General features: G+C 49.1%; 1 protein-coding gene across 6 annotated transcripts in view; it reads left to right on the top strand.

Annotated features, from left to right (window-relative positions):
• kank1a (KN motif and ankyrin repeat domains 1a) overlaps positions 1-24615 on the top strand; it is a 219656-nt gene that overhangs the window by 154352 nt on the left and 40689 nt on the right. For all 6 annotated transcript variants that reach the window (XM_045226875.1, XM_045226876.1, XM_045226874.1 and 3 more), the window contains 2 exons: positions 8224-10525; positions 10650-11179. In XM_045226875.1, coding sequence (XP_045082810.1) covers positions 8224-10525; positions 10650-11179 — 2832 coding nt within the window. The remainder of the gene's footprint in view (positions 1-8223; positions 10526-10649; positions 11180-24615) is intronic.

Here is a 24615-nt window from a genome sequence, read left to right as displayed (position 1 = left end):
CTTGATGGTTACTATGTCGAACATGATTCACTTGATGGTTACTATGTCGAATATGATTCACTTGATGGTTACTATGTCGAACATGATTCACTTGATGGTTACTATGTTGAACATGATTCACTTGATGGTTACTATGGTAAGAGTGCTCAATTGATACAAGGTTACAGGTCATGTTCTGAGTTCTCATTGTGTAAGACATTGATTTGTTACTGTGTATTATTGACAGGGTATTCTAGTAATGAATACTTGTCAATTCTGCAGTATAGCACACAGGTAATGATGAATGGTCCTACTAGCCTAACACCATTTATTCAAATCAAATCAAATTGCATTGGTCACATACACATGTTTAGCAGATGTTATTGTGGGTGTAGCGAAATGCTTGTGTTCCTAGCTCCAACAGTGCAGTAATATCTAACAACACAACAAAACACACAAATCTAAAAGTAAAAGAATGGAATTAAGCCATATATAAATATTAGGACGAGCAATGTCGGAGTGGCATTGACTAAATACAGTAGAATAGAATACAGTATATACAAATGAGATGAGTAAAGCAGTATGTAAACATTATTAAAGTGACTAGTGTTCCATTATTAAAGTGGCCAGTGATTCCATGTCTATGAATATAGGGCAGCAGCCTCTAAGGTGCAGGGTTGAGTAACCGGGTGGAGGCCGGCTAGTGACAGTGACTAAGTTCAGGGCAGGGTACCGGGTGGTAGCCGGCTAGTGACAGTGACTAAGTTCAGGGCAGGGTACTGGGTGGTAGCCGGCTAGTGACAGTGACTAAGTTCAGGGCAGGGTACTGGGTGGATGCCGGCTAGTGACAGTGACTAAGTTCAGGGCAGGGTACTGGGTGGTAGCCGGCTAGTGACAGTGACTAAGTTCAGGGCAGGGTACTGGGTGGAGGCCGGCTAGTGACAGTGACTAAGTTCAGGGCAGGGTACTGGGTGGAGGCCGGCTAGTGACAGTGACTAAGTTCAGGGCAGGGTACTGGGTGGAGGCCGGCTAGTGACAGTGACTAAGTTCAGGGCAGGGTACTGGGCGGAGGCCGGCTAGTGATGGCTATTTAACAGTCTGATGGCCTTGAGATAGAAGCTGCTTGCAAATATTAATATTAAAGGTACACTTTGTAGTGTTGTACTTTTGGCGCAATGTCGACAGCGCTGGCAGTGAGAGTAATCCCTGTACTTATTTATCTCGTGCACCAGGGCTGTCTGACAGTGTCCATACTCTACCAGCTAGACTGACAGGGCTGTCTGACAGAGTGTCCATACTCTACCAGCTGGACTGACAGGGCTGTCTGACAGTGTCCATACTCTACCAGCTGGACTGACAGGGCTGTCTGACAGAGTGTCCATACTCTACCAGCTGGACTGACAGGGCTGTCTGACAGAGTGTCCATACTCTACCAGCTAGACTGACAGGGCTGTCTGACAGAGTGTCCATACTCTACCAGCTAGACTGACAGGGCTGTCTGACAGAGTGTCCATACTCTACCAGCTAGACTGACAGGGCTGTCTGACAGAGTGTCCATACTCTATGACGGTGTGTCCATACTCTACCAGCTAGACTGACAGGGCTGTCTGACAGAGTGTCCATACTCTACCAGCTAGACTGACAGGGCTGTCTGACAGTGTCCATACTCTACCAGCTAGACTGACAGGGCTGTCTGACAGAGTGTCCATACTCTACCAGCTAGACTGACAGGGCTGTCTGACAGAGTGTCCATACTCTATGACGGAGTGTCCATACTCTACCAGCTAGACTGACAGGGCTGTCTGACAGAGTGTCCATACTCTATGACGGAGTGTCCATACTCTACCAGCTAGACTGACAGGGCTGTCTGACAGAGTGTCCATACTCTACCAGCTAGACTGACAGGGCTGTCTGACAGAGTGTCCATACTCTACCAGCTAGACTGACAGGGCTGTCTGACAGAGTGTCCATACTCTACCAGCTGGACTGACAGGGCTGTCTGACAGAGTGTCCATACTCTACCAGCTAGACTGACAGGGCTGTCTGACAGAGTGTCCATACTCTACCAGCTAGACTGACAGGGCTGTCTGACAGAGTGTCCATACTCTACCAGCTGGACTGACAGGGCTGTCTGACAGAGTGTCCATACTCTACCAGCTAGACTGACAGGGCTGTCTGACAGAGTGTCCATACTCTACCAGCTGGACTGACAGGGCTGTCTGACAGAGTGTCCATACTCTACCAGCTAGACTGACAGGGCTGTCTGACAGAGTGTCCATACTCTACCAGCTGGACTGACAGGGCTGTCTGACAGAGTGTCCATACTCTACCAGCTAGACTGACAGGGCTGTCTGACAGAGTGTCCATACTCTATGACGGAGTGTCCATACTCTACCAGCTAGACTGACAGGGCTGTCTGACAGAGTGTCCATACTCTATGACGGAGTGTCCATACTCTACCAGCTAGACTGACAGGGCTGTCTGACAGAGTGTCCATACTCTATGACGGAGTGTCCATACTCTACCAGCTAGACTGACAGGGCTGTCTGACAGAGTGTCCATACTCTACCAGCTAGACTGACAGGGCTGTCTGACAGAGTGTCCATACTCTACCAGCTAGACTGACAGGGCTGTCTGACAGAGTGTCCATACTCTACCAGCTAGACTGACAGGGCTGTCTGACAGAGTGTCCATACTCTACCAGCTAGACTGACAGGGCTGTCTGACAGTGTCCATACTCTACCAGCAGGACTGACAGGGCTGTCTGACAGAGTGTCCATACTCTACCAGCTAGACTGACAGGGCTGTCTGACAGAGTGTCCATACTCTACCAGCTAGACTGACAGGGCTGTCTGACAGTGTCCATACTCTACTAGCTAGACTGACAGGGCTGTCTGACAGAGTGTCCATACTCTACCAGCTAGACTGACAGGGCTGTCTGACAGAGTGTCCATACTCTACCAGCTAGACTGACAGGGCTGTCTGACAGAGTGTCCATACTCTACCAGCTGGACTGACAGGGCTGTCTGACAGAGTGTCCATACTCTACCAGCTAGACTGACAGGGCTGTCTGACAGAGTGTCCATACTCTACCAGCTAGACTGACAGGGCTGTCTGACAGAGTGTCCATACTCTACCAGCTAGACTGACAGGGCTGTCTGACAGAGTGTCCATACTCTACCAGCTAGACTGACAGGGCTGTCTGACAGAGTGTCCATACTCTACCAGCTAGACTGACAGGGCTGTCTGACAGAGTGTCCATACTCTACCAGCTAGACTGACAGGGCTGTCTGACAGAGTGTCCATACTCTATGACAGAGTGTCCATACTCTACCAGCTACACTGACAGGGCTGTCTGACAGAGTGTCCATACTCTACCAGCTAGACTGACAGGGCTGTCTGACAGAGTGTCCATACTCTACCAGCTGGACTGACAGGGCTGTCTGACAGAGTGTCCATACGACTCTGTATTTCTACAGTACAATTTCATCTAGACATGCTGTATCTGTGTTCATACTTTCTCAACAACTTGAATATGTTTGTCTGTGGACTTGTATAGTCATGTAAACATTAGCGCTAGCAACAAGCTCCTCACATTCGCTGCAGTACACAGATACTGTAACATGACATAGGAAAATGCTTCGTTCAATATTGGAAATTGACAACATCTCATGCACATTAGCTAGTAAACCAAAGATAGTTTATAGCTTTGGTCAAAAACGACTTTCAGTTGCAGCAGCCTGGGCTGTCCAATTGCCTCTCAGCTGTTTCTGTAGTTGGTGAAAAAGTACATTTTGACATTACATTTACATTTACGTCATTTAGCAGTTGGTGCATTCACCTTATAGCCAGTGGGATAACCACTTTACAATATGTTATTCATTTTTATTTTTTATTTTTTGGGGGTGGGGTAAGGGGGACACAGATGTTGGCTAAACTAAAGAACAAATGTCAACCTGCATATGAAACATGAAATAAATATATCAATATATTACATGTGAACCCAAGCTTGTTCATACTTTAGCAATGAAAACTATTTTGCAAATTACAAGTGGTCAATTCATTATTGTATAAAGAAGACGAGCACATTCATGGTTTAGTTTTTATTCAAATAAAAAGCTTGCTATACGCTCAGTGCTCTGTTGATATTTCACAGAAATGCACTTGTTTTTGTGAGAAATCTTCAGAAAATAATCGGAATTTCGCACTATAGTGAAAAGGCTATGCTAAAATATGAAAATACTACATCATGTATTAAAAATATAGTTTTATGTCCTCCGGATTGGAGAAGAAAGATGAGTTCAACGGGAACGTGAGCCTGTCACCCAGCCTAGCTGACACCGTGCTGTGCAATGTTCCTGATTGTTGACCCCTTTGTTCTCTGGCCTCAAGTCAAAGACTCCAGTCACCCTAGTCATAGACTGTTCTCTCTGCTACCGCACGGCAAGCGGTACCGGAGCGCCAAGTCTAGGTCCAAAAGGCTTCTTAACAGCTTCTACCCCCAAGCCATAAGACTCCTGAACAGCTAATCATGGCTACCCAGACTATTTGCACTGCCCCCCCACCCCATCTTTTACACTGCTGCTACACTCTGTTTATGATTTATGCAAAGTCACTTTAACTCTGCCCACATGTACATATTACCTCAATTACCTCGACTAACCGGTGTCCCTGCACATTGTACCGGTACCCCCCTGTATATAGCCTCCCTACTGTTATTTTATTTTACTGCTGCTCTTTAATTATTTGCTATTTTTACTTTTTTACTTTTTTACTTATCGATTGTTTACTTAACACTTTTTTTTTTCTTCGTAAAACTGCATTGTTGGTTAAGGGCTTGTCAGTAAGCATTTCACTGTAAGGTCTACACCTGTTGTATTCGGCGCATGTGGCAAATAAAATTACATTAGATTTAATTTTATTTTCTCCTTATAGCCTCGTTATTGTTATTTTATTATATTATATATATATATATATTATATTTCCTTTATTTAAAAAATTTTGCTAATCTTTTCTTACTTTTTAACTCTGCATTGTTGGGAAAGGGCTTGTAAGTAAGCATTTCACTGTAAATTGTACACCTGTTGTATTTGGCAAATGTGACAAATAAAAATGTTATTTGTTTGATTGATTTGACTAGCTAGATATAAGGTTTGATTTATAGATGGGTTAGCTGACAACGTCACGAAAACAATGTTCACACGTGTTGTGATTCTAGATGGCCAGATTGCTAGCAAGAATGACAAGAAACTAACATGGGGAATCTTAAGTGACTCGTTTCAGCTTGTTTCATCTTGTTATTGATATTCTGTCTTGTTTTGAGATGTTTTTACTGATTTCATGTTAATGCTAATATGGCTAACATGTGATAGCTAGCTAACCAATAACTGTAAAGATGTATTATAGTGCTCATTGTGCAAATGTTTTTATGTTTTCAATAAACATTGGCCACGAAATATATCTTACATGTTGTCAACAGTCTAAGCCAACCCGTCTGTTTTGCCCCAGGGTTGTGCACACGTCGCTTCTGTTGCTAAACAACCAACCCGTCTATAGCAGAGAGGAATCGTAAAGAAATGTTGCTAAGCTAACATTAGTTTTGACGTTTGAGTGCGCCCAATGTTACGGTCCATCAGTTCCCCAAGTAGCTATACACTCCATCCGTTCACCCTGTTCTTTCCACAACCTTCATCCAACTCCGTTTTGGAAACCAAACTTGTTTTTTTAGCAGATAATTGCTGTCTGTCTGCTGTTGACAGCATAGTTGGTGAAACTGTTTTTTGTAGCTAATGTCGTCCATGCTTGTTGTGGCTGTGACTGTCTGGGGTCCTGATGTCGTCCATGCTTGTTGTGGCTGTGACTGTCTGGGGTCCTGATGTCGTCCATGCTTGTTGTGGCTGTGACTGTCTGGGGTCCTGATGTCGTCCATGCTTGTTGTGGCTGTGACTGTCTGGGGTCCTGATGTCGTCCATGCTTGTTGTGGCTGTGACTGTCTGGGGTCCTGATGTCGTCCATGCTTGTTGTGGCTTTGACTGTCTGGGGTCCTGATGTCGTCCATGCTTGTTGTGGCTGTGACTGTCTGGGGTCCTGATGTTGTCCATGCTTGTTGTGGCTGTGACTGTCTGGGGTCCTGATGTTGTCCATGCTTGTTGTGGCTTTGACTGTCTGGGGTCCTGATGTCGTCCATGCTTGTTGTGGCTGTGACTGTCTGGGGTCCTGATGTCGTCCATGCTTGTTGTGGCTGTGACTGTCTGGGGTCCTGATGTCGTCCATGCTTGTTGTGGCTTTGACTGTCTGGGGTCCTGATGTCGTCCATGCTTGTTGTGGCTGTGACTGTCTGGGGTCCTGATGTTGTCCATGCTTGTTGTGGCTGTGACTGTCTGGGGTCCTGATGTTGTCCATGCTTGTTGTGGCTTTGACTGTCTGGGGTCCTGATGTCGTCCATGCTTGTTGTGGCTGTGACTGTCTGGGGTCCTGATGTCGTCCCATGCTTGTTGTGGCTGTGACTGTCTGGGGTCCTGATGTCGTCCATGCTTGTTGTGGCTGTGACTGTCTGGGGTCCTGATGTCGTCCATGCTTGTTGTGGCTGTGACTGTCTGGGGTCCTGATGTCGTCCATGCTTGTTGTGGCTGTGACTGTCTGGGGTCCTGATGTTGTCCATGCTTGTTGTGGCTGTGACTGTCTGGGGTCCTGATGTCGTCCATGCTTGTTGTGGCTGTGACTGTCTGGGGTCCTGATGTCGTCCATGCTTGTTGTGGCTTTGACTGTCTGGGGTCCTGATGTCGTCCATGCTTGTTGTGGCTGTGACTGTCTGGGGTCCTGATGTTGTCCATGCTTGTTGTGGCTGTGACTGTCTGGGGTCCTGATGTTGTCCATGCTTGTTGTGGCTTTGACTGTCTGGGGTCCTGATGTCGTCCCATGCTTGTTGTGGCTGTGACTGTCTGGGGTCCTGATGTCGTCCATGCTTGTTGTGGCTGTGACTGTCTGGGGTCCTGATGTCGTCCATGCTTGTTGTGGCTGTGACTGTCTGGGGTCCTGATGTCGTCCATGCTTGTTGTGGCTGTGACTGTCTGGGGTCCTGATGTCGTCCATGCTTGTTGTGGCTGTGACTGTCTGGGGTCCTGATGTCGTCCATGCTTGTTGTGGCTGTGACTGTCTGGGGTCCTGATGTCGTCCATGCTTGTTGTGGCTGTGACTGTCTGGGGTCCTGATGTCGTCCATGCTTGTTGTGGCTGTGACTGTCTGGGGTCCTGATGTCGTCCATGCTTGTTGTGGCTGTGACTGTCTGGGGTCCTGATGTCGTCCATGCTTGTTGTGGCTGTGACTGTCTGGGGTCCTGATGTCGTCCATGCTTGTTGTGGCTGTGACTGTCTGGGGTCCTGATGTCGTCCATGCTTGTTGTGGCTGTGACTGTCTGGGGTCCTGATGTCGTCCATGCTTGTTGTGGCTGTGACTGTCTGGGGTCCTGATGTCGTCCATGCTTGTTGTGGCTGTGACTGTCTGGGGTCCTGATGTCGTCCATGCTTGTTGTGGCTGTGACTGTCTGGGGTCCTGATGTCGTCCATGCTTGTTGTGGCTGTGACTGTCTGGGGTCCTGATGTCGTCCATGCTTGTTGTGGCTGTGACTGTCTGGGGTCCTGATGTCGTCCATGCTTGTTGTGGCTTTGACTGTCTGGGGTCCTGATGTCGTCCATGCTTGTTGTGGCTGTGACTGTCTGGGGTCCTGATGTCGTCCATGCTTGTTGTGGCTGTGACTGTCTGGGGTCCTGATGTCGTCCATGCTTGTTGTGGCTGTGACTGTCTGGGGTCCTGATGTCGTCCATGCTTGTTGTGGCTGTGACTGTCTGGGGTCCTGGGAGAAGCACGTGTCCACGCCTCTTACGTAACAGGCCACGTTTGCCAGATCGTACTAGACCACTGTTCTTCCAGCAGCTGCCAGAAAGGCAACACTGGGGTCTAAAGTTATCATGTCATCTTCAAAGCATTTTATTCTCTGATCCATTTAGAGCTATTGTTCCAAACCTTTCATGTCATTGTCACAGAACCAATTTACTGCCCTAGCTCTAATGCATTTTGGTCTCCTGTTCTTCCCATAGAGAGAGGATGGTTAATGGTCTTCTGTTCTTCCCATAGAGAGAGGAGTGTTAATGTTCTTCTGTTCTTCCCATAGAGAGAGGAGTGTTAATGTTCTTCTGTTCTTCCCATAGAGAGAGGAGTGTTAATGTTCTTCTGTTCTTCCCATAGAGAGAGGAGTGAGGTCTGTCAGCAGCAGTCCTGAGGCCACGCCCCCGTATGGCTACCAGCTAGACTTGGACTTCCTGAAGTATGTGGACGACATACAGAGCGGCAACACCATCAAGAGGCTGAACATCCAGCGGAGAGCCAGGCCAGTCCGGCCGGCGGCGGAGCCCGTGCCCAGGGCAGGTAGCTCTGGTGGAGGCAGCTGGTATAGAGGGCAGGGCCAGGCTGAATGGACCTCCACCGACTCCCTGCCCTCCTCCTGTGAAGAGACACAGCAGAGTCCCCTCTTCTACCCCACCCCCCGCCCCTTCCCCCAGCCTCACCCTCCCCTCTCCCCCACCCTGATTTACCACGCCCCTCTCCCGCCCTGTGAGCCCCCCCCTCCCCTTCCTCCCCTATCGCCTGAGGGCTACCTGAGCATCCCCCCCGAACACCCCCAACGGCCCCAGCTCCCGCCCCCCTCACTGCGGGAGCCGCCCCTCCTCAACCCCCAGGTTGAGAAGACCCTGATGGAGACGAGGAGGAGGTTAGAACAGGAGCGCCACCTCATGCAGCCCCCGTCCCCCTCCGACCCCCCCGGACCTGCTCCTCGCCTCCGCCTGGCGTCCTTCGGGGGGATGGGGGGGTCCAGCTCCTCCCTGTTCTCCCTTAGCGCCCCCCACCCCCACCCCCACCCTCTGCTGCCCAATGGGGGTGGGGGTAGTGGAGACTACAACCCCTACTACACGTTCATGGGTTCCTCTATCCACCACAGCCCCATGTCCTCAGGCATGACCACACCGACCACCAACGTGTCTCCGCTCCACCTGCAGCACATCCGGGAGCAGATGGTGGTGGCCCTGCGGAGGCTGAAGGAGCTAGAGGAGAAGGTGCAGACCATACCTGTCCTGCAGGTGAAGATAGCCGTGCTGCAGGAGGAGAAGAGACAGATGACCTCTCAGAAGAACCAGAGGCTGGGGACGGGGGGCGTAGCGGAGAGAGGGTTCAGGAAGAGGTCCTATAGCGTGGGCAGTGCTGACCAGTTGGCCGACCAGCTGGACACCCAGAGACACACCCTGCAGACCCAGGAGCTGCACATCATGGAGCCAGATGGCCAGGAGGGTCAGGGGCATAGTCAGAGCTCCCAGGGGATGGAGGAGTTCAGGAGGCTGGCTGCAGAGGTCCAAGCCCTGGGGGCGAACGGCCAGGAGCAAGGCTCTTACCAGGCCAGGCAGACCCAGACCTCCCTCCCCCTCACCCACAATAACAACAACCAGCTCACCTCCACGGCGGTCGGCCCAGATGAGAACATGAACGACGTCACGGTGGTCGCCCAGAAGAAGTCGCCGGTGATGACGACGGTACAACAACGACGCTTCTACCGTGACGTCGGCATGGCGACAGAGCAGCGTGAGACGCGCAGCGCTGGGACGGGAGTGACGGAGGCCTTGTTGGGTGTGACCAGCGAGGTGGAGGCAGAGCTGGAGCTGCAGCAGCAGACCATCGAGGGCCTGAAGGAGAAGATCTACCGGCTAGAGGTGGACCTGAGAGAGACCACCCACCTGATGGAGATGTCCAAGCTGAAGCTGGAGCTGCAGGCCGCTGGGGGAGCCAATAGGAAGAGGGCTGATAAAGGCTGCCAGGCGCGGCCAGACACCTACAGCACGGCCTGCGAGGCACGGCCAGACACCCAGAGCACTGGCTCAGAGAGCAGGAGAGTCCAGACACACTGCCAGGGAGTGGGGAACCACCTAGAGACCAGCCATGCCTCCACAGGGGAGACCCTCCACACTGTAGGGGTAGGGGTGTCCTGTCAACCCAGCCTGAGAGACACTGCTTCGGGACCTGACCTGCCCGTGGAGAGGTGGTTGGTGCAGGAGAGGGTAGAGGTGCAGGACCAGTGTGTGGGGAGCCAGGTGGAGGTGTGTGACCAGGGGGTGAACACTGATGAGGCCAGGGAGAGGAGGTCAGTCCAGGAGACAGAGGCCAGGGAGAGCAGGTCGGTGGGCGTTGGGGAGTGTTCTATAGACGTCACTGTTTCTCCCATCAGACAGCTGGTTACCATGGGTACTAACCCTGTCCTGGGCGCCACCACGGACTCTGCTGTCATGGTAACCCCAGACACAGCCTCCCAACACACCAGCACCCTATTGGAGACCGCTAGCCAACACACCAACACAGAGACAGTGGTGCTAGCTGACGGCTGTACCAACACCGCCCTGCTCCACACTGCTGAGAAACACACCAGCACGCTAACCAATCACACCAGGACTGTCGCTGTGGGGGAGGGGCTGGTCAAAGACCCACAGACCGTGCCCAAAACCAGGTACTTTTTTAATTGGATTCATTTAACAATTTAACAACACAATTTAACCACATGTGGATATAATACAATGCATTTTTGAACAAATAAAAGTTATATAAACATGTTCTATTGTGGTTGTCCTTAGGTCTATTGCCGTGGGAAACACAGCAGAGAGAGACGGCAGTCCGGAGAAGGCGTGGTCGGCCCAGACCAAAGAGGTGGGCGTAGGCCTGGTCGGCATCCACACCAACTTCCTGGTCGGCCTGAAGACCCGGAACATCGCCTGTGGGCCCTCCCACCTGGACGGAGCCGCTGTTACCGAGGAGACCATTGCCGTGACGACTGTTGTACCACCCCAGGCCCAGGGCATAGCACCGCCCCAGCAGGTGGAGGGGCTGAACCAGGCCCAGGCCATAGCACCGCCCCAGCAGGTGGAGGGGCTGAACCACTACATAGAGAGGCTTCAGAAGCTACTTCAGGAACAACAGATGCTGTTGACTGAGAACTACAGCGAGCTAGCGGACGCCTTCGGACAGCCCTGCTCTTCTCAGTTCAACCACTTCGGTTCTATCAACAGCCAGCTGGTCAACACTCTGACTTCTATCAACTCTGTCATGAAGTATGGCAGTGCTGAGGATCTGAGAACACAGCAAGATAGCAGCAGCACCACTACAGGTAGGACACATTAGTCTGGCATATTAGTATTTTCACACAGAATGGCACGTCTAATAGGTCATTACACCAGGCCATTGTTGTGTTCTTTGGTCTCTAGCCAGACAGACCATTTATCTACTGTTAGCCCGCTCTCTCTTCTCTCTCTCTGGTTAGTATTGACCTAGCCCTAACAATAGGATATCTCTGTTAACAGACCTGAAGAACCAACACAGCCCAGTTGGAACATTACTGCTGTGCTTTATACTAGACTATTTATTATCACGTTTTAGTAGGTTAAGAATTCTTACAGGATAGTGCAGCCTCAACATTTAGCAGACGCTCTTATCCAGAGCAACTTACAGTAGTGAATGAATACATTTTCGTACTGATCCCCCGTGGGAATCGAACCCACAACCCAAGACAGCATCACCAAAATCATTACTGTCCCTCACAACACTAAAGACCTGGTGACACTTTGCATTTGTATTTGTATTTGTATTTATTATGGATCCCCATTAGTTCCTGCCAAGGCAGCAGCTACTCTTCCTGGGGTTTATTATGGATCCCCATTAGTTCCTGCCAAAGCAGCAGCTACTCTTCCTGGGGTTTATTATGGATCCCCATTAGTTCCTGCCAAGGCAGCAGCTACTCTTCCTGGGGGTTTATTATGGATCCCCATTAGTTCCTGCCAAGGCAGCAGCTACTCTTCCTGGGGTTTGTTGGGATCCCCATTAGTTCCTGCCAAGGCAGCAGCTACTCTTCCTGGGGTTTATTATGGATCCCCATTAGTTCCTGCCAAAGCAGCAGCTACTCTTCCTGGGGTTTATTATGGATCCCCATTAGTTCCTGCCAAGGCAGCAGCTACTCTTCCTGGGGTTTATTATGGATCCCCATTAGTTCCTGCCAAAGCAGCAGCTACTCTTCCTGGGGTTTATTATGGATCCCCATTAGTTCCTGCCAAGGCAGCAGCTACTCTTCCTGGGGTCCAGGAACCCCAAACTTCTCTTTCCATGATTCCGTCATCCCGTCTGAGTCTTCCAGAGCCCAGTTGGGTCATGCTCCGCTCCCATGTATCGAACGTCAAAGACGGATCCAAGATGGGCTCTGCCTGTACTGTGGAGGGAAAGATCATCTCATCTCTCCGTGGGGGGCGAACAGGGAAATGGCTGAGTAGAAGGGTCCCTCCGCTGCCATGCAGGTAGGCGGGTCTGTATTTCTAAATATCTCCCAGAAGCAATTCTCCATCCCATTATTGATAACCGTGAAGGGGGTTACGAAGTACGTAGAGGGCTTGATAGATTTGGGAGCAGCAGGTAGTTTTATCGATCACCAGCTAGTACAAGAGCTTGACATTGATCTTACACCTGTCACTCTCCCTTAAGGATTAACGTCCTGGACGGGCAGCCATTGGGCACGGGCTTCATTACGCACCTGACACAGAGCGTTTCCCTCTTCCACACCGAAACCATTCAACTCATGGAACTCTCATCCCCCAAACAGCCACTCATCCTCGGACACCCCTGGCTTTGTCGTTACGACCCTGCCATCTGGTGGCGACAAGGTGAACTACTGTCCTGGTCTTCTGCCTGCTTCACCAGTTGTCTCAGCCTACCCTGCAGAGCCTCCACCATTGAGGACTCTGCCTCTGCAGTGCCACCCACCATACCATCTGAATACGCCCAGTACAGCAATGTCTTCAGCAAAATCAAGGCCTCCACTCTGCCACCACATCGCCCAGGGGACTGTGCTATTGACTTACCCCCTGGAGTGTCCCCACCGAAGGGCCGTGTTTACCCCCATCTATCCCGGAAAATGAGACAATGGAGAACTAGATTGATGAAGCACTCAAACCGTTTCATTCATCCTTCTTCTTCCCCGGCTGCGTCCAGCTTCTTCTTCGTTGGAAAAAAAGGACGGTGGTCTTCGTCCATGTATTGATTACCGTTCCCTGAATGACGTCACGGTCAAGAACCGTTTCCCTCTTCCTCTGATCCCAGCGACCCTTGAACAAGTGGGCCGCGCCAACATCTATACAAAACTCGACCTGCGGAGTGCATATAACCTTGTCCGTATACGTGAAGGTGACGAATGGAAGACGGCCTTTATCACAGCACGAGGGCACTATGAATACCTAGTCATGCCCTACGGCCTTACTAACGCCGCCGCCGTCTTCCAATCCTTTATGAACGAGGTTTTCCAGGATGTGATCAACCGCTTTCTCATCGTCTACATTGATGACGTCCTGATTTACTCCCTGAAGGAACACATACAGCATGTACAAAGGGTTCTTCAACGGCTCCTTGACCATAACCGTTATGTGAAGACTGAAAAGAGCACCTTCCATGTAACCTCGGTAAACTTCCTCGGTTTCGTACTGACACCTGGAGGGGTCAGCATGGATGAGAACAAAGTCACCGCCGTCAGTAACTGGCCCAAACCCACCACCGTTAAGTAACTCCAACATTTCATTGGGTTCTCCAACTTCTATCGCCGGTTCATTCGGAACTTCAGTTCTACTGCCGCTACCCTCACTGCCCTTACCAGCCAAACGACCCGGACCCTTCAATGGACTGATACTGCACTGACAGCTTTCAACACCTTGAGACGCCTCTTCACCTCAGCTCCTGTCCTTCGCCAACCTGATCCGACCCTTCCTTTCACCCTGGAGGTGGATGCCTCCGAAGTAGGAGTAGGAGCCATACTCTCTCAGCGGGTGGGAACACCTCCAAAATCACATCCTTGTGCCTTCTTCTCCAGGAAGTTATCCCCCGCTGAGAGGAATTACAATGTGGGGAACAGAGAACTCCTCGCCATCAAGCTGGCCCTCGAGGAGTGGCGCCACTGGTTGGAGGGCGCACAACATCCCTTTCTCGTCCTGACAGATCATCGTAATCTGGAATATATCAGAGGGGCCAAGAGGTTAAACTCCAGACAAGCCCGCTAGGCTCTTCTTCACACGCTTCCATTTTCATGTTACTTACATCCCTGGAAAGAAAAACGTAAAAGCTGATGCTCTCTCCTGCCATTTTGACCTTCCGACCAGTAACTCAGACCCTACACCCATCCTTCCTTCCTCCTGGGACCGGTACAGTGGGAGGTTCACTGTGCCATACAGGAAGCCCTAACCTCAGACCCGGCTCCTCCTGAGACACCAGCTGGGAAGAGTTACGTACCAGTAGCTGTTAGACCCCAACTGATGCAATGGTGTCACGCGTCCTTGGGGTCAGGTCATCCGGGCTTTACATGAACCGCCGAACTTCTAGCCCGTAAGTTCTGGTGGTCCTCACTGGCATCCGACATCAGGGATTACGTACTCTCCTGTCCAGTCTGCGCCCAAACCAAAAGCCCTCGTCATCTCCCTTCCGGTAAGTATCAACCTTTGCCAATCCCTCACAGACCCTGGTCCCACATAGCTGTTGACTTCATCACAGACCTTCCTGAATTCTCTGGTAACACCACCATCCCATCACAGACCTTCCTGAATTCTCTGGTAACACCACCATCCTTGGTGCCACTCTGCGCGTGAATCTGCACCCTTTTCTCCCTGAGTATTCATTACAACTGTGCGCCTCCGAATGTCTGTTCTGGACTTGGGGGCTGTGAATAGACCTCTGGTGGCATGTCTTGTGGGGTATGCATGGGTGTCCGAGCTGTGTGCCAGTAGTTCAAACAGACAGCTCGGTTCATTCAACATGTCAATATTTCTCACAAATACAAGTAGGGATGAAGTCAATCTCTCCTCCACTTTGAGCCAGGAGAGATTGATATGCATATTATTAATGTTAGCTCTCTGTGTAAATCCAAGGGCCGGCCGTGCTGCCCTGTTCTGAGACAATTGCAATTTTCCTAAGTTTCTCTTTGTGGCATCTGACCACCGATTTGATTTGATTAATGTTAGCTCTCCGTGTACTTTTAAGGGCCAGCCGTGCTGCCCTGTTCTGAGCCAACTGCAAAATTCCCAAGTCCCTCTTTGTGGCAACTGACCACACGACTGAACAGTAGTCCAGGTGCGACAAAACTAGAGCCTGTAGGACCTGCCTTGTTGACAGTGCTGTTAAGAATGCAGAGTAACGCTTTATTATGGACAGACTTCTCCCCATCTTAGCTACTGTTGTATCAATATGTTTTGACCATGACAGTTTAGAATCCAGGGTTACTCCAAGCAGTTTAGTCTCCTCGACTTGCTCGACCACATTTATTCATTACAATATTTAGTTGAGTTTAGAATTTAGTGAATGATTTGTCCCAAATACAATGCTTTTAGTTATTGAAATATTTAGGACTAATTTATTCCTTGCCACCCATTCTTAACTGCAGCTCTTTGTTAAGTGTTGCAGTCATTTCAGTCGCTGTGGTAGCTGACATGTATAGTTTTTACTCAAGGCCAGTGGCATGTCATTAGTAAAGATTGAAAAAAGTAAGGGGCCTAGACATCTGCCCTGGGGAATTCCTGATTCTACCTGGATTATGTTGGAGAGGCTTCCATTAAAGAACACCCTCTGTGTTCTGTTAGACAGGTAACTCTTTATCCACAATATAGCAGGGGGTGTAAAGCCATAACACATACGTTTTTCCAGCAACAGACTATAATCGATAATGTCAAAAGCCGCACTGAAGTCTAACAAAAGAACCCCCACAATCTTTTTATCAATTTCTCTCAGCCAATCATCAGTCATTTGTGTAAGTGCTGTGCTTGTTGAATGTCCTTCCCTATAAGCGTGCTGAAAGACTGTTGTCAATTTGTTTACTGTAAAATAGCATTGTATCTGGTCATTTCAATTTTTTCCCAAAGTTTCCAAAGGGTTGGTAACAGGCTGATTGGTCGGCTATTTGAGCCAGTTAAGGGGGCTTTACTATTCTTAGGTAGCAGAATGACTTTAGCTTCCCTCCAGGCCTGAGGGCACACACTTTCTATTAGGCTTAGATTGAAGATATGGCAAATAGGAGTGGCAATATCGTCCGCTATTATCCTCAGTAATTTTCCATCCAAGTTGTCAGACCCCGGTGGCTTGTCATTGTTGTTTGACAACAATATTTTTTCACCTCTTCCAAATGTACTTTATGGAATTCAAAATTACAATGCTTGTTTTTCATAAGTTGGTCAGATATATTTGGATGTGTAGTGTCAGCGTTTGTTGCTGGCATGTCATGCCTAAGTTTGCTAATCTTGCCAATGAAAAAAATCATTAAAGTAGTTGGCAATATCAGTGGGTTTTGTGATGAATGAGCCATCTGATTCAATGAATGGAGCGGAGTTTGCCTTTTTGCCCAGAATGTCATTTAAGGTGCTCCAAAGCTTTTTACCATCTTTCTTTATGTCATTTATCTTTGTTTCATAGTGTAGTTTCTTCTTCTTTTTATTCAGTTTAGTCACATGATTTCTCAATTTGCAGTACGTTTGCCAAATCACTTCATCAAGACAATGCAGACAGAAAGAAAGAAAGACAGGGAGTCACACAGGGAGAGAAACAGACAGACAGGGAGAGGGGGTGTATACGGAACATTTCAAGAACTTTGAAAGTTTCTTCAAGTGCAGTCGCAAAAACCATCAAGTGCTATGATGAAACTGGCTCTCATGAGGACCGCCACCACTAGAATGGAAGACCCAGAGTTCCTCTGCTGCAGAGGATAAGTTCATTAGAGTTACCAGCCTAAGAAATTGCAGCCCAAATAAATGCTTCACAGAGTTCAAGTAACAGACACATCTCAACATCAACTGTTCAGAGGAGACTGTGTGAATCAGGCCTTCATGGTCGAATTACTGCAAAGAAACCACTACTAAAGGACACCAATAATAAGAAGAGACTTGCTTGAGCAAAAAAACACGAGCAATGGACATTAGACCGGTGCGAATTTGTCCTTTGGTCTGGAGTCCAAATTTGAGATTTTTGGTTCCAACCGCCGTGTCTTTGTGAAATGCGGTGTGGTTGAACGGACGATCTCATGTGTATTTCCCACCGTAAAGCATGGAGGAGGAGGTGTTATGGTGTGGGGGTGCTTTGCTGGTGACACTGTCTGTGATTTATTTAGAATTCAAGGCACACTTAACCAGCATGGCTACCACAGCATTCTACAGCGATACGCCATCCCATCTGGTTTGCGCTTAGTGGGACTATCATTTGTTTTTCAACAGGACAATGACCCAACACACCTCCAGGTTGTGTAAGGGCTATTTGACCAAGAAGGAGAGTGATGGAGTGCTGCCTCAGATGACCTGGCCTCCACAATCACCCGACCTCAACCAAATTGAGATGGTTTGGGATGAGTCGGACCGCAGAGTGAAGGAAAAGCAGCCCACAAGTGCTCAGCATATGTGGGAACTCCTTCAAGACTGTTGGAAAAACAAATAGTATAAAATAAAGATCAATCCTGGAATGACATCAAATAGATTTTTATTTTAACCTTTATTTTAACAGGGAAGACATATTGAGACTAGGTCTCTTTTTCAAATGCGTCCTGTATAATACAATTTAAATGTACAAAAACACAGTCATGGTAAGCACAAATAAAACATCATAAATCACCCCAAAAAACAGTTACATTCCTCTACAAATAAATCCCCAATCAATACTTTAAATTGCCCGAACGGCACCAGAACATCAAGATTAAATGTATTTTGAATTTTGTTCCAGCAATACAGTGCATTAAAGCTAAAAGCAGATTTATTTATTTGATTTAGAATTTTAAGACCCCTTGAAGTAAAAAAAAATATATCAAAAAAATATTTGATTAAACATTTATTTTGGCCTTACTGCTATTAGCCCATACAAACACATTGAATAACAGATTCACTACATGGATCAACAGATAGTCCTTACTGCTATTAGCCCATACAAACACATTGAATAACAGATTCACTACATGGATCAACAGATAGTCCTTACTGCTATTAGCCCATACAAACACATTGAATAACAGATTCACTACATGGATCAACAGATAGTTGAGGAAAATAAGAACAATCCAAAATTTCTTTTTGATACTGTTGCAAAGCTAACTAAAAAGCAGCATTCCCCAAGAGAGGATGGCTTTCACTTCAGCAGTGATAAATTCATGAACTTCTTTGAGGAAAAGATCATGACCATTAGAAAGCAAATTACGGACTCCTCTTTGAATCTGCGTATTCCTCCAGGGCTTAGCTGTCCTGGATCTGCACAGCTCTGCGAGGGCCTGGGATCGGGAGAGACACTTAAGTGTTTTAGTACTATATCTCTTGACACAATGATGAAAATAATCATGGCCTCTAAACCTTCAAGCTGCATACTGGATCCTATTCCTACTAAACTGCTGAAGGAGCTGCTTCCTGTGCTTGGCCCTCCTATGTTGAACATAATAAACAGCTCTCTATCCACCGGATGTGTACCAAACTCACTAAAAGTGGCAGTGATAAAGCCTCTCTTGAAAAAGCCAAACCTTGACCCGGAAAATATAAAAAACTATCGGCCTATATCGAATCTTCCATTCCTCTCAAAAATTTTAGAAAAAGCTGTTGCGCAGCAACTCACTGCCTTTCTGAAGACAAACAATGTATACGAAATGCTTCAGTCTGGTTTTAGACCCCATCATAGCACTGAGACTGCACTTGTGAAGGTGGTAAATGACCTTTTAATGGCGTCAGACCGAGGCTCTGCATCTGTCCTCGTGCTACTAGACCTTAGTGCTGCCTTTGACACCATCGATCACCACATTCTTTTGGAGAGACTGGAAACCCAAATTGGTCTACACGGACAAGTTCTGGCCTGGTTTAGATCCTACCTGTCGGAAAGATATCAGTTTGTCTCTGTGAATGGTCTGTCCTCCGACAAATCAACTGTACATTTCGGTGTTCCTCAAGGTTCCGTTTTAGGACCACTATTGTTTTCACTATATATTTTACCTCTTGGGGATGTTATTCGAAAACATAATGTTAACTTTCACTGCTATGCGGATGACACACAGCTGTACATTTCAATGAAACATGGTGAAGCCCCAAAATTGCCCTCGCTAGAAGCCTGTGTTTCAGACATAAGGAAGTGGATGGCTGAAAACTTTTTACTTTTAAACTCGGACAAAACAGAGATGCTTGTTCTAGGTCCCAAGAAACAAAGAGATCTTCTGTTAAATCTGACAATTCATCTAGATGGTTGTAAAGTCGTCTCAAATAAAACTGTGAAGGACCTCGGTGTTACTCTTGACCCTGATCTCTCTTTTGACGAACATATCAAGACTGTTTCAAGGACAGCTTTTTTCCATCTACGTAACATTGCAAAAATCAGAAATTTTCTGTCCAAAAATGATGCAGAAAAATTAATCCATGCATTTGTTACTTCTAGGTTAGACTACTGCAATGCTCTATTTTCCGGCTACCCGGATAAAGCACTAAATAAACTTCAGTTAGTGCTAAATACGGCTGCTAGAATCCTGACTAGAACCAAGAAATTTGATCATATTACTCCAGTGCTAGCTTCCCTACACTGGCTTCCTGTTAAGGCAAGGGCTGATTTCAAGGTTTTACTGTTAACCTATAAAGCGTTACATGGGCTTGCTCCTACCTATCTTTCCGAGTTGGTCCTGCCGTACATACCAATACGTACGCTACGGTCACAAGACGCAGGCCTCCTAATTGTCCCTAGAATTTCTAAGCAAACAGCGGGAGGCAGGGCTTTCTCCTATAGATCTCCATTTTTATGGAACAGTCTGCCTACCCATGTGAGAGACGCAGACTCGGTCTCAACCTTTAAGTCTTTACTGAAGACTTATCTCTTCAGTAGGTCATATGATTGAGTGTAGTCTGGCCCAGGAGTGTGAAGGTGAACGGAAAGGCTGGAGCAACGAACAGCCCTTGCTGTCTCTGCCGGGCCAGTTCCCCTCTCCACTGGGGTTCTCTGCCTCTAACCCTGTTGCAGGGGCTGAGTCACTGGCTTGCTGGTGCTCTTTCATGCCGTCCCTGGGAGGGGTGCGTCACTTGAGTGGGTTGAGTTACTGACGTGATCTTCCTGTCTGGGTTGGCGCCCCCCCTTGGTTTGTGCTGTGGTGGAGACCTCTGTGGGCTATACTCGGCCTTGTCTCAGGATTGTAAGTTGGTGGTTGGGGATATCCCTCTAGTGGTGCGGGGGCTGTGCTTTGGCGGAGTGGGTGGGGTTATATCCTTCCTGTTTGGCCCTGTCCGGGGTTTCTTCGGATGGGGCCACAGTGTCTCCGGACCGCTCCTGTCTCAGCCTCCAGTATTTATGCTGCAGTAGTTTATGTGTCGGGGGGCTGGGGTTAGTTGGTTATACCTGGAGTACTTCTCCTGTCTTATCCAGTGTCCTGTGTGAATTTAAGTATGCTCTCTCTAATTCTCTCGTTCTCTCTTTCTCTCTGAGAACCTGAGCCCTAGGACCATACGTCAGGACTACCGGGCATGATGACACCTTGCTGTCCCCAGTCCGCCTGGCCTTGCTGCTATTCCAGTTTCAACTGTTCTGCCTGCGGCTACGAAACCCCTACCTGTCCCAGACCTGCTGTTTTCAACTCTTTAATGATCGGCTATGAAAAGCCAACTGAGAGACCTGAGCCCTAGGACCATACGTCGGGACTACCGGCCGTGGTGACTCCTTGCTGTCCCCAGTCCGCCTGGCCTTGCTGCTATTCCAGTTTCAACTGTTCTGCCTGCGGTTATGGAACCCCTACCTGTCCCAGACCTGCTGTTTTCAACTCTTAATGATCGGCTATGAAAAGCCAACTGAGATTTATTCCTGATTATTATTTGACCATGCTTGTCACTTATGAACATTTTTGAACATCTTGGCATGGTTCTGTTATAATCTCCACCCGGCACAGCCAGAAGAGGACTGGCCACCCCTCATAGCCTGGTTCCTCTCTAGGTTTCTTCCTAGGCTTTCGCCTTTCTAGGGAGTTTTTCCTAGCCACCGTGCTTCTACACCTGCATTACTAGCTGTTTGGGGTTTTAGGCTGGGTTTCTGTACAGCACTTCGAGATATTAGCTGATGTAAGAAGGGCTATATAAAATAAAATTGATTGATAGTCCTTACTGCTATTAGCCCATACAAACACATTGAATAACAGATTCACTACATGGATCAACAGATAGTCCTTACTGCTATTAGCCCATACAAACACATTGAATAACAGATTCACTACATGGAACAACAGATAGTCCTTACTGCTATTAGCCCATACAAACACATTGAATAACAGATTCACTACATGGATCAACAGATAGTCCTTACTGCTATTAGCCCATACAAACACATTGAATAACAGATTCACTACATGGAACAACAGATAGTCCTTACTGCTATTAGCCCATACAAACACATTGAATAACAGATTCACTACATGGATCAACAGATAGTCCCTCCCCCCCCCCCAACAAATCTAAAGGAAGTTTGTTCTGAAGTGTCTGTCCTATCTACATCTGAGAGATATTAGAAAGATCATGAAACTTTTGTAAAAAACAATTGACAGGTATTTAACCTTATTTTTGGCACTAAACAGTCTCCATGGATACTTCCATTCATTTTTTCAACTGGTACCGGTGGACCATCAGACGAGTCGTGTCAGGCCTGTTGGTATCCTAGAGGCCTGTTGGTCTCCTAGAGGCCTGTTGGTGTCCTAGAGGCCTGTTGGCGTCCTAGAGGCCTGTTGGTCTCCTAGAGGCCTGTTGGTGTCCTAGAGGCCTGTTGGTATCCTAGAGGCCTGTTGGTCTCCTAGAGGCCTGTTGGCGTCCTAGAGGCCTGTTGGCGTCCTAGAGGCCTGTTGGTGTCCTAGACGCCTGGGCCTGTTGGTCTCCTAGAGGCCTGTTGGTCTCCTAGAGGCCTGTTGGTGTCCTAGAGGCCTGTTGGTCTCCTAGAGGCCTGTTGGCGTCCTAGAGGCCTGTTGGCGTCCTAGAGGCCTGTTGGTGTCCTAGAGGTCTGTTGGTCTCCTAGAGGCCTGTTGGTCTCCTAGAGGCCTGTTGGTGTCCTAGAGGCCTGTTGGTCTCCTAGAGGCCTGTTGGTCTCCTAGAGGCCTGTTGGTGTCCTAGAGGCCTGTTGGTCTCCTAGAGGCCTGTTGGTCTCCTAGAGGCCTGTTGGCGTCCTAGAGGCCTGTTGGTCTCCTAGAGGCCTGTTGGTCTCCTAGAGGCCTGTTGGTGTCCTAGAGGCCTGTTGGTGTCCTAGAGGCCTGTTGGTCTCCTAGAGGCCTGTTGGTCTCCTAGAGGCCTGTTGGTCTCCTAGAGGCCTGTTGGTGTCCTAGAGGCCTGTTGGTATCCTAGAGGCCTGTTGGTCTCCTAGAGGCCTGTTGGCGTCCTAGAGGCCTGTTGGCGTCCTAGAGGCCTGTTGGTGTCCTAGACGCCTGGGCCTGTTGGTCTCCTAGAGGCCTGTTGGTCTCCTAGAGGCCTGTTGGTGTCCTAGAGGCCTGTTGGTCTCCTAGAGGCCTGTTGGCGTCCTAGAGGCCTGTTGGCGTCCTAGAGGCCTGTTGGTGTCCTAGAGGTCTGTTGGTCTCCTAGAGGCCTGTTGGTCTCCTAGAGGCCTGTTGGTGTCCTAGAGGCCTGTTGGTCTCCTAGAGGCCTGTTGGTCTCCTAGAGGCCTGTTGGTGTCCTAGAGGCCTGTTGGTCTCCTAGAGGCCTGTTGGTCTCCTAGAGGCCTGTTGGCGTCCTAGAGGCCTGTTGGTCTCCTAGAGGCCTGTTGGTCTCCTAGAGGCCTGTTGGTGTCCTAGAGGCCTGTTGGTGTCCTAGAGGCCTGTTGGTCTCCTAGAGGCCTGTTGGTCTCCTAGAGGCCTGTTGGTCTCCTAGAGGCCTGTTGGCGTCCTAGAGGCCTGTTGGTCTCCTAGAGGCCTGTTGGCGTCCTAGAGGCCTGTTGGCGTCCTAGAGGCCTGTTGGTCTCCTAGAGGCCTGTTGGTCTCCTAGAGGCCTGTTGGTGTCCTAGAGGCCTGTTGGTCTCCTAGAGGCCTGTTGGTGTCCTAGAGGCCTGTTGGTGTCCTAGAGGCCTGTTGGTCTCCTAGAGGCCTGTTGGTCTCCTAGAGGCCTGTTGGCGTCCTAGAGGCCTGTTGGTCTCCTAGAGGCCTGTTGGCGTCCTAGAGGCCTGTTGGCGTCCTAGAGGCCTGTTGGTCTCCTAGAGGCCTGTTGGTCTCCTAGAGGCCTGTTGGTCTCCTAGAGGCCTGTTGGTGTCCTAGAGGCCTGTTGGTCTCCTAGAGGCCTGTTGGCGTCCTAGAGGCCTGTTGGTCTCCTAGAGGCCTGTTGGTCTCCTAGAGGCCTGTTGGCGTCCTAGAGGCCTGTTGGCGTCCTAGAGGCCTGTTGGTCTCCTAGAGGCCTGTTGGTCTCCTAGAGGCCTGTTGGTGTCCTAGAGGCCTGTTGGTCTCCTAGAGGCCTGTTGGCGTCCTAGAGGCCTGTTGGTCTCCTAGAGGCCTGTTGGTCTCCTAGAGGCCTGTTGGCGTCCTAGAGGCCTGTTGGTCTCCTAGAGGCCTGTTGGTCTCCTAGAGGCCTGTTGGCGTCCTAGAGGCCTGTTGGCGTCCTAGAGGCCTGTTGGTCTCCTAGAGGCCTATTGGCGTCCTAGAGGCCTGTTGGTCTCCTATAGGCCTGTTGGTCTCCTAGAGGCCTGTTGGCGTCCTAGAGGCCTGTTGGCATCCTAGAGGCCTGTTGGCGTCCTAGAGGCCTGTTGGCGTCCTAGAGGCCTGTTGGCGTCCTAGAGGCCTGTTGGTCTCCTAGAGGCCTATTGGCATCCTAGAGGCCTGTTGGCGTCCTAGAGGCCTGTTGGTGTCCTAGAGGCCTGTTGGTGTCCTAGAGGCCTGTTGGCGTCCTAGAGGCCTGTTGGCGTCCTAGAGGCCTGTTGGCCTCCTAGAGGCCTGTTGGCGTCCTAGAGGCCTGTTGGTGTCCTAGAGGCCTGTTGGTGTCCTAGAGGCCTGTTGGTCTCCTAGAGGCCTGTTGGTGTCCTAGAGGCCTGTTGGTCTCCTAGAGGCCTGTTGGCGTCCTAGAGGCCTGTTGGCGTCCTAGAGGCCTGTTGGTCTCCTAGAGGCCTGTTGGTCTCCTAGAGGCCTGTTGGCGTCCTAGAGGCCTGTTAGCCTAAACTAACAGATTTTTATGGGGATATTTTTATTATGCTAATTATATTTCCCCTGGGGAGCGGACATCGACTAAGGAGAATGTGAAAGGCTGAATTAAAGATGAATTTGAAGCACCACTCCTTCTGCCCAGTTTCCCTGATGTTGCTACGGCAATCAAGCTTTTAACCATCCCTGTAACTGTCGCTTCTGCAGATAGATCGTTTTCTAAACTAAAACTCATAAAGAACTACCTAAAAGCACAATGTCTCAGGACAGACTGTCTGAGTTGTCAATTCTCAGTATAGAAAACAGTTGGGTCCGCATCCTGGACCTACAGGCCGTGGTGAAAACAGTTGGGTCCGCAACCTGGACCTACAGGCCGTGGTGAAAACAGTTGGGTCCGCAACCTGGACCTACAGGCCGTGGTGAAAACAGTTGGGTCCGCATCCTGGACCTAC

This window comes from Coregonus clupeaformis, chromosome 18 (assembly GCF_020615455.1).
Source record: "Coregonus clupeaformis isolate EN_2021a chromosome 18, ASM2061545v1, whole genome shotgun sequence".
Lineage (NCBI taxonomy): Eukaryota > Metazoa > Chordata > Actinopteri > Salmoniformes > Salmonidae > Coregonus > Coregonus clupeaformis.
The sequence above is the reverse complement of the archived record's forward strand: the minus strand, read 5'-3'. Positions and strand labels throughout refer to the sequence as shown.